This window comes from Terrapene carolina, unplaced genomic scaffold (assembly GCF_002925995.2).
Source record: "Terrapene carolina triunguis isolate 2854851 unplaced genomic scaffold, T_m_triunguis-2.0 Scaffold69, whole genome shotgun sequence".
Classification (NCBI taxonomy): Eukaryota; Metazoa; Chordata; order Testudines; family Emydidae; genus Terrapene; species Terrapene triunguis.
The window spans coordinates 27,284,552-27,299,149 of record NW_020664420.1 but is presented as its reverse complement, the minus strand read 5'-3'; the positions used below and the strand labels follow the sequence as shown (position 1 = coordinate 27,299,149).

The window sequence follows — 14,598 nt, the reverse complement described above, 5'->3', positions numbered from 1 at the left end:
CCCACACTTACTCCAAAATTTGTAGGGATTTGGATTCCAGGGTGTAGCTTTTGCTCACCTCCATCTTCGGTCTCTGCATTATTCAGTCCGATCTTTAGGAGTGCAGAGCTCTTGACTGGATTACTTGAAACTTTACAAATTTATTAATTGAAGAGGGTGGAAGAAAATCAAGTTAGGAATTAAGAAAAAACAACTTGATATGAATCTTTAATAGGAATTAATATCTCTACAAATTTGTGTCCGTTAGCATAGCTAATGTTCAGTAGCCCTACCGGAGTAAAAACAACAAGGAGTCCTTGTGGCACCTTAGAGACTAACAAATTTATTTGGGCATAAGCTTTCGTGGGCTAGAACCTACTTCATCAGATCATGAAATGGACTCCAGCACACGAAAGTTTATGCCCAAATAAATTTGTTAGTCTCTAAGGTGCCACAGGACTCCCCATTGTTTTTGCTGATACCTGTACACTCTGAAACCTATTGGAGTAGTTCGTTATCACTGAATTCAAATGGCTCTCTAGCCAGTAGAGGCATGTCTTTTGTTCTTTAGAGGAACTGAGTCTTTCTGTTCTGCTTTATGTAAAAGTTGTATCCAGACTTGTAGACACTGCAGTGAAATTGGGAATGTTAAAGTAGAAATCCATTTTTGTAAACAAGCTCTCTGTTGTTAATCCAGCCCTGAAAGTCCCGATGGTAAGGGGATTAATGTAAATGTTCTCTTCACGTAAAAAGATTATAAATATTTGGTTATTTGGCTCACAGCTACCTTTTAGAAATGATATATTAAATCGATGAGATTACTACTGGAAGAGTTCTAAATATAAAGGGCCATATCCTATTCACTTTATGCATGTCCTATTTAAAGCCTACAATAATTATATAAAATGAGGCAAGCAAGTTTTTTGTCAGTGTTTAAAAAATAATTATAAACTAGCTTATTCCATTCAAGATGTCCAGTTTCCTGACGGTGTCTTTGAAATTCCTCTCCTCTTCCCATTTCAGAACTGTTTTTTCCCATCATGAGACTTGGTTCCGTCTTATTTTTTCCTTCTCCAAAAAAAAGTTTGAAAGGTTCTCCTTCCTTTGGTTTCAGAACTCAAATTTTTAATGAGATATTTAAACTGTTCTACACACTGTTAATTCAATGAAAGGTCAATGTCATTTTAAAAAAGAATAATGGGGCCATAGTCTGCCCTCCAGTATTCTTGTTAACTAAAATTTGGAGTTGAGTGGCACATAAGTTTCAAAGGCTAGAACTTGGCTCAGTACCTGGCAATGTTTTCATCAATTAAAAAAAACAAGACTTTGAACTCCTTTACCTCCCTCCAATTTCTGCGATTGTTGGCAGGTGACATTATGTATTGTTCCTAACTAAGAGGCAGCCTTTTCATTGGCTATAGCAAGGGTTGGGCAAGTGTGTGCATTGCATGGTATTTAATATCCTGCACTGACTCAAGGGAAACTTAAGTTTTGCATGTTGTTATGAAGCTTTCTCCATGCCTGATAAAGTGAATTTTAATTTAACCATCTGTGTCTTTTTTCCCTTCCCCCAACAGCTGGCTTACCCCTGGGTGTTCTAAACTTGGCCAAAATAAAGCCGTATCAGAGAGGCTTTTTCTGTAATGATGACAGCATCAAGTATCCATTCCATGACAGTACCGTCACATCCACTGTCCTCTATGCAGTGGGGTTCACCCTGCCCATTTTCTCTGTAAGTAGCTGAATTTCTAGCCATCTGTGTGCGGGGAGGGGGGAAGACTTAAGAGGGTTCCAATAGGTCATCGTTGTGATACTGATTTGGATCTAGAGGGAGGATAAACATACCGGAGAAATTAAATATTTATATAGCCTTATATTTTTGTTGATTGCTGTGGTAACTAAAAACTTCCAGATTTCACTTCAGCTTAGTGACTCCACTACCTTTTCTTGAAATCATCGAAACCTGTAGGTTGCCGATAACTTCTGATTGTTACTTGTCAGAAATAAACTGAAGTTTGGCTTATGTATGTTAAAGTAAAGTTTTGTATTTTGCAGTGCTTCTGGAAATTCTCTTTGTACATCTGTTCTGAACAGACTGCAATGCCGGTTGTAAATAATTGAAATACTATATGTCTCTTGTTAGAGAAACCTCAATTTGTGAGGGGCTCCACTTATACTGCATATTGTCTGCAGAGGTTAACTTTTTTTTTTTTATAGGCCAAAAGATACACGTGATGAATTCTTGGATCCTCCAGAGTCTGACTGCAGTGAGACTTGGATGCTTAGAAGCAGATTGCAGAAAAGGGGCTGGGTGCTGTGATACCACACAAGTTAACAAGGAACAATTTGACTCTGAACTGGGTTTTTAACTATATTTAATCTTGGCCCTAGCCAAGACTGTGTGCAAGACAGCTTGCCCAAAACTTGCCTAGTTCAGAGTAGACTTTGGCTTGGAAATGTTTGGTGCTGACCAAATCATGTTAGAAACAGTCTCTACTAGTCTTTTAATCATGTAGCAACTTGCTAAGACTCCAGGTGCTAAATTATTAGTGTGAAGTATCTTCTGAAGAATTTCAGGGATGGAGGTAACCATTTAAAGCAAATGTCAGAAACATAAATCCATGCAACCCGTGTATGTTTTGAATGCATACCAGATACTGTTTATGCATGATCACTCTTTTACCAGCACTGTATTGCGTATTGTACACAGTTAAAAAGCTAGACCTTATGACTGCCTTCTGAAAATAAATAGACAAAAATGCCATAAAAATGGTTAAACAAAAGCTCTACAAATGTTTCAGGGAGGGAACTAACTAACATAAAGCTCCAAAACCAGCAAATTAATATATTGGTTTTTGTGTCTTAAAATATGAAATTTGGAATTCATAGAGTAAACTGAAATTTTCATCTCTGTAATCAAGGTGAAACTTCATACGTTATATACTTTCATCATGCCTTTTTGCAAAGAAAAGTGTAACATATTTCAGGACTCTCACAAAGATGCAGGCTTTATCAAGTCTTAAGGAAGCCGACTGCAAACTGGCCAATAAATATTAAGTTTTTCAGGCACAGATGTGAAATCATCCATTGGCATGGGCACAGGTGAACATGGTAATTACATATCTGTCTAATTTCAGACATGCAAATTAGATGTACTTGCACATTTTTCAAGTGCAATGAAGGATAGCATCAGAAAAATGTAAACTATACACAATAATATAAAACATCTCCGTTTCTTTTAGACTTCAACTTAAAAAAAAAAAAACTAAAAATGGTCTCTCCATCCCAAGCTTATTTAGGCATAAACTTTTTTGCCTTTCAGATAGGGGGGAATCATGTTTGAGCCTCCTGTGACAGCTAGGTTATATAGGACTTTTTGTAACTTTTAATTAAGGAGAAATTATAATATCACACACACCCACCCACACACCCATGTAGTGCTTTTTAGATTGAGTGCCTGAAATATCCTTAACTGCAAAGATTTTATTGTTGACTTATTACAAACCTGCTTCCTGAAACCAATACTCTGATCAGCTTCAGCGTACTTTGTGCAAGCTCCGTAATTCTTGGCTTTCCATGCTCTTTTGTTTTTTCTTTACTTCAAGGGTACATGACATTACTATGTTAATACTCCAGATCTCTGATAAGGCAAACAGAAAGACTGACCTTCAGGTTTGTATATGCTGCCTGACACCTGCTACACAAATAATTTAACTAGCATAAGAAATTGTGCCCCAAAAAAAGCACGATAGTATTGTATTTGAACAACTCAAATGAAGAGATTCTCAAGATTTTTTTTCAGTAAAAGCATGGACTTAAAGCCAGAACTTCAGAAACTGATTGAGAGCATACACTATGTTCCTTTGTAGGATATGCAAGGGAAAACCTTTCTGAACACGCCTTACCTACTTCATATCAGATTAAGGTCACTAAATCTGTTTAGTTTTCCAACTGAGTCACTGGATTTATTTGTTTGTGAAGTCAACCGATTGATTCTTCTGTATAATTAGTTTGGCACTTTATCCACGTCAGTGTCATTCTATAATTAGTCCACACACCCTGAGGTGCAACCAAGTGGCCTTAGAAAAAAGATGACAGCTTTACTATCTGAAAGTTTTGTGCTAATATATGATGATGCATTCAGATTGCAGGCAGAACTGATATATTGGCTGTCGTGTGTGTGTGTAGGTCATGCATCTAGGAATTGAGAATATAGGCTTTGCTTATAGGACGGGTACTGCTTTTTAAAGCAGAGACACGGTTGGGAGTTTCTGGTGGATAACCAACTCAACTTGAGCTCATAGTATGATGTGATGGCTGAGATCAAATCCAATCCTTGGATGTGTAGGTAGGGGGAATGTCGAGTAGAAGCAGGGAGGTGGTGATACTGCTGTGTATGGCAGTGTTCTTCAGTTGCAAGCATTACATTGGGCCTATTGGGCATCAGCTGTCCCCAACCTGCTCCCCTCTGGGGGCTCTGTTGTAAGAGCAGCACCACTAACTGGCTCCAGCTCTGCTTTGGGGCTCCTGACAGCTCCAACCCATATACTGCCCTACTTGTCCTGGCCGTAGCATCCCTGTACTGACCTGCTTTTGAGACGCCCACCCCAGCCTCTGCCCAGGCCAGTACCTGTCAGCTCAGAGGATGCCCTGCAGCTGGGGAGGGAAAGGGACCAGAGTTGCTGAGATTCCAAGCTGGATAGAAGGGAGGATGGGGGAGTAGGATGGAACAGCTGATGCCCAATGGGCCAAACGGAAGGCCCTCATGGGCAGCTCCAGCCCCTGTGGTCCTCTGCTAGGTGGCACCTTTTCCTCCCTGGCCACAGAGTATCCTGTGGGGGAGGGAAGGCACAGAGGCAGGTCAGCATGGGGATGCTGCAGCCAAGATCGGCAGCGACTGGAGCTGCCAGGACCCCAGCACGCAGCCAGAGCTGCTTGGCAAGGCCATCCTTGGTTGGAGCTGGAGCCAGGTATCAGGGCCAACCTTCCAGCAGGGTCCCCAGGTGCTGGGCAGGCACCTCATGGACATGAACTGGGCACAGGCAGCAGGAGGCAGGGGTGGGATGGGTTCTGAGGGGAGTCACACTTGCTTCTTGGGGTCTTTCCCAGCTTCCCTATTCTGCCCCTCTTCCTCCTATCTTTCCTCACTCAAGAAGTACTAAGGAGGCTCCTGCCTTCTGCAGCAATCCCCCTCCCTCCTTCCACCCTCAGGACCATAAATCCTGATTACCCCAATGAGCATCAGGGAGACACTACTCATTCGGATAACCAGGGTTTTCGATCAGTTGAAATTTGGATAAACTGACTTTATATATACGTGGCATGATGGTGAAAAGAGGAGAAACAAACTGAAGTGCATCCCCAGCTGTGCACTTGATTGGATTAACAGTCTGCGTGCCATTTAAAAATCAACCAGCATGACATCTTTGGCATGCATGCCATAAATTCCCAATCCCTGCCAACTAGGTGAAGAATTGACTTGGTTTCACTAGAGAGCACACACCTGAAAATTTGGACATTGCCTTATCTGGCATCTCAGAAAATGTTGTTTAATGCCATTGGTCTATTGCATTAGTGAGATGGCTTCTGTAGCCAGTTCTGGTACTACTTCAAAAAAGGATTTTGAGAAATTAGAAAGGGCTCAAAAAAGAGTTACAAGAATGACTTGAGGTCTGGAATACCTGTCTCACAGCGAGAGACAGATATTTGTGTTTAATCTATTAATTTGCCCAAGAGAGGGTGACGCGGTAGATAAGTGATGACTTGATTACTGCCTATAAACCTCTACATGTCTAATTTAGCAGACAAGGGCATAACATCCAATGGCTGGAACCTGAAGCTAGACAAATTTAGATTAGAAACAAGATGGAAAATTTTTAGTGAGGGTAATTTAACCACTGGAATAACTTAATAGGATATGGTGGACTGTATACAGAGTTACGTGTTGATGCAGGAATTGCTTGGTGAAGTCCTATATCAGTGTTAGTCTAATCTGACTCCCTAGAATATCATCATGGTCCCTTTTGGCCTCAAAGTAAGTGTGTATGAAATTTTAGTTTGTACTGACATTGTTAGTGCTTTTTATGTAGTCTGTTGTAAAACTAGGCAACTAGACAAGTTGATGTACCCTCTGGAAGACTTCTGCATACCCCCAGAGATACATGTACCCCTGGTTGAGAATCACTGAGCTACAAGACCTTGAGGCCTAGGGCCATGCAAACAGGAGTAAGTCACTTCAGACAGCCAGTTCCAATAATCTGAGCAGCTCATGTCCATGAGGTGTCTGCTATCATGTATCCAAGTAAGAGGAGCCTTTGACACACCCATCCCTCATGTAAAGATTTATAGTTCTGCAAATGATGTCTGGCTCCATATATCTAATAAATGTCTCGATGTCTGTCAGTGTTCTTGTAACTTCTAGTAATAGAACAAATACACAGTAAAACAGCATCGCTGATGGCTTTCAAAATCATTTTAAATATTGAAAGGTAACATTAATAACTGTTTCTTGTTTGTAAACAGTGGAAGTGTGAAGCATTTTTGAACAGTTAGGTATTTCAAAAGTGACAACTCTTTACGGTGTGGCTGGTTTTTCTCTCCTTTTCATTTTTTTTTTTTCCCTCTTCTCCTTTGGATTTTGGCAGGTGGGCCTATTAAAGGTCTTGTAGTAGTTTAAAATTCTCCTTTGCTTTGAAGGCACATAGAATGACATGTTTAAAATATGTAAAGTTTGGGTGGTCGTGTAGCGTTTTGTCTGCTGCTTTTAAATTAAGACTTATTTGACTTGGCAAAACTGGTCTTTAAGTGGCATGTTGTCTGTCTAAAGGGCATCTACTACCTTTGTTCCTTTGCCAACTTTAACATGCTAGGTATGAAGCTTAATGATACATGTGGTAAGAGAGAACTTAATCAAAACACCTAAAGGGAACTTTCTGAAAATAATACTCTGACTCAACTTTTTTTTTTTCCAGCAAACTGCTGTGGTGCATGCTTTGGAGGCCTCTTTGTCAAGATCTGTGGGGAGATGCCTTCCTAAGCAAAGGCTTGTTATTCTATAATGTGGAACAGTAAAAGTATATTGCATTTCTGCAAAACCAATATAAAATAGAACAGGTTTTCACATGTACAGTAACTACCTACTTTTTTTTAATCGTAAAAATGATTAAATTTCAAATAAAATCTAGCTGTCACCCCACTACTTGGAAAAGACTTAATAGCAGAGTGCTGTAGTGAAGCCTCTTACTATCTAAATTTTCATTATACTGGCAGAACATGCCATTGCCACTGTACACACTTTGTCTATCAATATTTTTGTAACTAGTTTAAGCATGTTATAAATATTTTTAATGCTGCATCCTTTATCTTTGTGAATGAACAAACTTGGTAATGTGCAGAAGGTCAAGTATTAGTTCAAATAGCAATATTCTATTAGGAACTTACAGAACACACACACCACCCTGTCCCAGAGGAAAACTTTTGTAAAAGGGAAATGAGCTTTCGTACCTTACAGAACTTTGGTCTCCTCCTCTCCCCTTGCACACACAACCCCTCCCCCCCCCGTTCGCTATCTTCTGGGAAGTTTTCTGGGCAATACTAGTGAGTTTGATCGCACATCTCAAAACAATCATCAAATAGCCTCCATTACATTTCAGATAAGAATGGTTTATCGAAGTGTTTGAACTGTTGCACTTGTTAGCTGTTTTCTTAGAATGGGAAATCATGCCTTTACTATGCTCTGCTTAATGCAAGTCAGATACTGCAATATATTTTCTTAAATGAATATGACTCAATTGTTTTGATTAAAGGGTGAGGTTTGTAAATTGGTGATTAGAGTTTGTAAGAGGTAATTAAGCTTAGAGAAATAGTGGTGTTTGGGTGGGTTGGCTTTTTTAATGTGCTCTACAATTGGCAGTGGCTGGAGCAACAAGGATAGTTTGTAGTACTATATCTTGTAAATACCATGATTATACCTTTTGCTTGAAGGACAGGTATTATGGAGACGTATTATCTCCATAGTTAAGGTTGCAGCCCGCTTCCATTATAGATGTAACTGAGGAAGAGAACTTAAATACCTTTCCAAAGTTTACATTGCCATACAAGTCAATGGATATGCCAATGTGCCATACTGATCAGCTCAAAGGTCCATCTAGTTAATTATATTGGCTCCAACAATGGCCAGTGCCAGATTAAGGTGTTTGGAAACCTTCTAGTGCACATATTAGGAAGAAGTTTGTGTAACTTGTCAGTTACTAGTTATTTTATGCCTCGAAGCTTGAGGATTAATACCAGTCTACACTGATGTTCTCGTCTGTATCTAGTTATCTGTTGGCCTCGTTACGTTGTGATTAATTAATATATTATGTACTTAGTTTTTGTCTTTCTCAGGCCATGTCTACAGTACAAAATTGTCGACCTAACTTACATCTGCATACAACCACCACAGTTATTAAATTGCTTGTGTGTACACTTGGCTTCTTGTGTCAGCGGTGCATGTCCTCACTGGGAGTGCATGCATAGATTGTGTTGTCAGTGTGGGGCATTGTGGGGAGGCTCCTGAAAGGCAGTAACAGTCGATGTATGCAATGCAACATCTACACAGACGCTGCATCGACCTAATGACATTGACTGACTGTGATGGTACGCTGCTTGGGGAAGTGTTGTTACTAAATCGGCATAGAGAGGCACTTACCTCGGTGGGAGCCAAATTTAAGTGAATGAAGATACTTCCATAGATAGGTCGACATCAGCTGTCTTGCATTGACCTAACTGTTTAGTGTAGACCAGGCCTTAGTCTTTTAAATATTTCCTTCCTTTGACTGTCTTTCTATGTCCCTTTTGTTCTTTGTTCTATGGGAGAGGTAAACTGGCACTCCCATTTACTACTTTAAACATCAATTACTTTATATAGTTGTCAGTCCCCTTATTTGTTGCTTCTTCTTGCTAAACAGTCCTGGTCTTCAGTCTCCCTTTGTATGGCAGTTCACAGTCCGTTCCTCCCCCCCCCGCCTTATCTCTATATTAATTTGCATCACTATAATTTAAGACTAGCACAGAGACAATAATGTGTTACAAGATTAAATAATTTTGCCACCTCATTGCTCACTTCCCCCAGCTCTCTTCTCTCTCTCTCTCTCCCCCCCGCCCCCCCGGGTCCTAGTATGGAGTATTGGGCCACTTTACCCTTTTAACCTTTTTGCAATAATAAAAGTTTACCGCATATTCTTAGTCAACTGGCAGAGTCACAGATAATGTTAGGCTTCTCAAAGAATGGAGTAAGTCTCGGTACAAATTCTTCAATTCTGTTTTCATTCCTAACACTTGCTCTAACTAAATCTTATTTAAGTGAGCGTCTCTTATATCCTGCAAATTGTATTTTAAAATAGGGCTTTTAATTAGTGAAAGAATTCTGTACATGCAGTAGGCTATTAGTAAGGCTAGGAAAGTTTGAAGGGGATGTGTTCACAATAGCTGAATACAACTTTCTGTAGCTTCTGATGGAGAATGCCCTTAGGTTTTGTCAAAGGGATATTTTTTTAATTTAAATTTCATAATGGGTGAATCTTCTCCAAGAAGCCTGGAGAGAGTCCATATGTACTGTTATGAGTGTTTAAAAAAAAAAATAGGTACACTATATACTGTCTGCTCCACAGTACTTATGGTTCCCATATGGACTGTAATACTTCATTCAGTTCTGGGCACCTAAGATGATTGATACCATACTGATGAGTTTGTGGTATAAGAACCTGAATAGAATAATCAGGTTGGATTGAACACAGAGTGGAAGGAAATCAGGAAGAGCAAGACCCAAAAATACATGTCATTTTCTCCCTGCTCCTCTTACCTCCGGAACCTTCATAGAGGCTTTTAAAATATCAAGTAAAGCTTGGTAGTAACCAAAAGAAGGTGAAATCCTATAGCAGCTTGATTCCTGTTTATTGTACGTTCTTGGATGGCTCTTCCAGTGGAAGTGGTGGGAGTCCCATCCTTTGAGAGAGTGCTTTGTTGAAGTTGTTCTTAAAGCTGAAAGCACACACTGCAGGGAACATGCGTAGTATAGTGACAGGAGAATGGATTAATGTCTTAGACTCTTCCCTTTCTTAATTTGTATAAATCATAAAATGAGTTACTTGATCACTAAATTCAAGTGGAATGAGCTGAACATCTTAAAATTCATAAATATGAATTACTGGATTGCGTACAGCAAGCTGGTATAGTGTGAAGTGGTCTGAGTCAATCCTGTTCTATAAAATGCTTTGGGGTACACACGTTTCACCCACCTGAATTCTTTATTGTTGCTACACATATTATATGTAATAGCTAGAAAGAAACATGATTTCTTTGCCTCCTTACAGCTGCACATCGGAAGCAAGAGTGAATTCCCAGTACAGTCCTGTTTCATGGTTTATTTATAAACCAGTTTTTCTTAAAAGGAACATATGGGGGAGCTCTTTCTTTGCTGTGTGTTACTTTACTTGTGGGATTAGGTTGTTCTCTTCCTACATTTTCAATTGTTCTTGCCACAGCATCTCTTTCAGATCCTAGCTGTAGGCTTGCCATTATAGCGAGAGTGGTGTTTGGCAATACTGCAGTCTGCTTTGCATGCCACAATTTCCAGATCTCTGGTCTGCAGGACTTGTGAGGGATTATGCAGCACTGCAAAACCTCCAACTTTGCATGTTGAGGTAATGTCACTTCGGTAGTGCTTCTGTGATGAGTGTAGCTACAAGCAGAAGATGGAGTTTGGACTGAGGCTGAAGACTAAGCAGGAACTAGAGATTCGGGAATGTCCAGGGCGTAACACATACAGCAGTAGCTGGCATAGATTTTAAATCTTGAAACAAAGCGATGCTGGGCCTGATCAGCGCTAAAGGAAAAGCTGGACTTGCTCATGGAAGGGAATGGTGGAAAGGTGGATTGTGGGGGACTGGGAGGAGAATGAAATGATCTGTTGGAGGCAGACCATTTTAAACTATAAATCCTCTTTACTCACATTGCAGACTCAAAGCAAAGCAGCAGCATTGCAAGGTGTGAATATCTCATTTGATACCCTAGTTGAGGCTACGTCTACACTACCCGCCTGAATCGGCGGGTAGAAATCGATCTCTCAGGGATCGAATTATCACGTCTCGTCGGGACGCGACATTCGATCCCCGAATCGATGCTTGTACTCCACCAGGGGAGGTAGGAGTAAGCGCCGTCGACGGGGGAGCCGTGGAGGTCGATTTGCCGCCGTCCTCACAGTGGGGTAAGTCGGCTCCGATACGTCGAATTCAGCTACGCGAATAGCGTAGCTGAATTTGCGTATCTTAAATCGCCACCCCTCCCCCCCCCGTAGTGAGGGCGTAGCTTTAGTAAAACTACTTTCAGAGAATCTCTGGCCAGTCATCTGTAAGAAAAGAAGATTTTTATTGGGGAGCGGGGGAAGGGGGATTGGGGATGGAGGGGAGAGGAACAAGTGAGTAAAATCTACAGAGTTTAGTTAGTGGTAGGAGAAAGTGGAGGAAGAACAAATGGACACAATGGACACTTCCTTCTTCTGCGCCTCCTTACTGACAAATGTCCCATACCTCATCCCCCATCTTAGTCTGTATGCCTTCTGTACCTAGTATTCCTCCTCCTTACTGGTTTCAGAGTGGTAGCCTGTTAGTCTGTATCAGGAAAAACAACGAGGAGTCCTTGTGGCACCTTGGAGACTAACACATTTATTTGGGCATAAGCTTTCGTGGGCTAAAACCCACTTCATCAGATGCATGGAGTGAAAAATACAGTAAGTAGTGTGTATATATATTACAGCACATGAAAAGATAGACTATATATACTACTTACTGTATTTTTCACTCCATGCATCTGATGAAGTGGGTTTTAGCCCACGAAAGCTTATGCCCAAATAAATGTTAGTCTCTAAGGTGCCACAAGGACTCCTCGTTGTTTCTCCTCCTTACTGTACTACTAAGCAAGAACCTGAAGCTAACTGCCTAGTTAAATCTTTTTTTCCCCACCCCTTGCTTTTAGAGATTCTTAAATGACAAAACAAAATAATAAACATTGAATAATTAAAAAAAAATGCATGTTTTGACAAGAAGTGTTAACTTTAAATAAACTCAACTTTTTGTACTGGAAAGCCCCTTTAAAATACCCAGGGTGGAATTCTTCTTCTCAGGACCAGAAGAAGCAGAATTCTGTTGACCAAGTGAATATTGTAACATATGAATGCTAACATAACTTTCAAAAAGTGAGAAGGGATGAACAACAAAGGATTATGATTTGGTTAAACTTGTCAAAACTAGTAGTAAAAACATTCTTTCATCCAGGGTTCTCTGAGTGCTACACAAACATGGGTACACAATGGATGTGTTTGCGGACCTGACAAGCATAAATAAAGAACCTTCAAAGGCAAAAAATAAATTGGATTTGTGCCTGGAGTGTTCCCTTTGGTTTATGTATGAAAGGTATTTGTGGGTTTCTAAAAAAATTTCTGCTTAATGTTTACATTAGATATTCAGATCTTCTCCAGTCTAAGACCAGACTCATAAAATTATGACATGGGAGAAAGAGGACGAAAGATGAGAAGTTGAGAAGGAACAGGATTCATAGGCCTTGTCTGTGGCTCAAATCGGGAAATTGCCATTATTGGTTACCAGCTGGTGCAAACCATAGTGCAGATTTGTAAAGCTATTTTTTGCTAGTGGGAGCCACCCACAGTGTGTGTTTTTGATCTGCCCTCTTCCCTTCCCCTCCCCAATCTATAGAGGGATTTACACCACTACAACTGTGATCCTGTAGGTAGCCCACTTTAAAACTCTAGTGTAGTTGGGGTAAGTTGTGCTTTACTCTGTTAGCTGGGTCGAGGTGAATTCTACAACATGCCCTGTCTATTCATTTAAAATTGCACTTGTTAAATACACCTTTTATTTTTTTTTTAAGTTAAGTGGATGTTAGTGATTGACATCAGCAAAACCAGAAGAGAACAGAATTTGTGTGTGTGTGTGTGTGTGTGTGTGTGTGTGTGTGTGTGTGTGTGAGAGAATATGTATCCGGTCCTTTATAGTGGATGTATAAAGAATCTTAAGTTGAGTTTGTGCCCTCTTTAATCCTTTTACGAGTCACTTTTTTGAGAGCCCCATTTGCATAGCAATTTCTCTTGCTCCCTGAAAATGGGTAATCAAAAACCCTTAAACACACACCAAACTGTTTTTTCTTTTAAAAATCCTCCTTAGCTGATCATATCTTCTAAGTAGCCTAGCACTTAATGATCCTGGCTGCAAGCAGTCTGTCACTGACTATCTAGTGATGACCTTAAGCAGAGCAGCAGCTGTTGCTGACGAGCACACATTGCCCTGTAGCTATATTGGGTACATGCTTCAGACTTTGAGCCTGGCAGTGGGTTCAAGCCAAAGACTTCTGCCTGCCAGACTGAATACAGATCAGGTTTAGGTCTTCTACTCTCTTATGCTGGACCCTGTCTCCTGACAAATCTGAGGTTTAGTACCTTGAGAGCTTTTTAGTAAAGTGAAGACTTTTTTTAGTAAAGTGCATTGGCTTCCCAAAAACACAATAAGGCTCTGGAGTACAGAAGGCCATGTTCAGGACTGTTTTTCTTTTTAAAATCTTTTATTCTTCAAGCATTATGAGAGTAACCACATTAGTTCACTATAGACATCACCTTGCAGCTATTCATGCTTTCAGTAGCCTTTTGGTTGCTGTTGCCTTGGCACATTGAGTTGGAAAGCTGAACAATTTGATAATTTAACTGCCTATTTTTATATCGTGTGTTACTCAGCTATGGAGCTAATTTGCCTTTCAGATTATGCCTCCTCTCTGCACAGAAGTTACTCATTAGACATGAAATGGACTCTTATGCAGGTTAGAGAAGGGCTTTGAGTTTAGTAAAATTTGTTTTACTGTAGACAGGCATGTAAAAGGTCATGAGAACTTTCCAGACATGCAGACCATGTCTGTACTAGAAAAACTTTACAAAAAGGTCCCCTAGCCACTGACACCAGTTCAGCTGTATGGGTGGTAGCACCTACTGCAGACAAGGCTCTGGCAGCTACTGGTCTTTCCCACTCACTCAGTTAACCCTGTGCAGCTGAACAAGTGTTAGGCCTGGTTCTGAGCTCTGCTTCTGAAATTTTCCAGTTTAGACCCAGCCTTACATTCTGGGAGGAATAGCAGCCTTGTGCTTAAGGTACTGGAGAGAGAAACTAATTTATATATTCTAGATACTCACTTTTTACCTCTGCCACAGGCTTAGTGTGTGGCAGTGGGCAAGTTACCTAACTAAACTCTCTGCCTCAGTTCCCCTCTGTAAAATGCCTGTAACTCAGGAGAGTAGTGTTCACCAGACGCTTGGATTGTACAATAATGTGTGGGGGCACTCGTACATAGATCATGAATGACTGAAACCCATCCTGCAAATGAACCTCTTATTTGCTTAATAGCCGAACCTGCTTTTTGTCCTTGGAGGCAGATTTTGGCTAACCCCTACAAGCTACTATTTAAACCCAGTCCTTGCTTATAGTTGTGTTTTTGACCTCTCCTAGTCCCCCCCTCCCCCATATGTGTAAAGACCCAAGTTATAGTTCTTCCTCTATCCTCAGTTCTTTTCCTCCCCTTGGC

At 40.5% G+C, this 14,598-nt stretch overlaps 1 protein-coding gene across 2 annotated transcripts in view; it reads left to right on the top strand.

Moving 5' to 3' along the window:
- PLPP1 (phospholipid phosphatase 1) overlaps positions 1-14,598 on the top strand; it is a 120,909-nt gene that overhangs the window by 21,331 nt on the left and 84,980 nt on the right. Inside the window, exon 2 of one of the 2 annotated variants that reach the window (XM_026649092.2) lies at positions 1,557-1,711. The exons of the other annotated variant lie outside the window; for it this stretch is intronic. Coding sequence (XP_026504877.1) covers positions 1,557-1,711 — 155 coding nt within the window. The remainder of the gene's footprint in view (positions 1-1,556; positions 1,712-14,598) is intronic. 2 annotated transcript variants of the gene reach the window in all.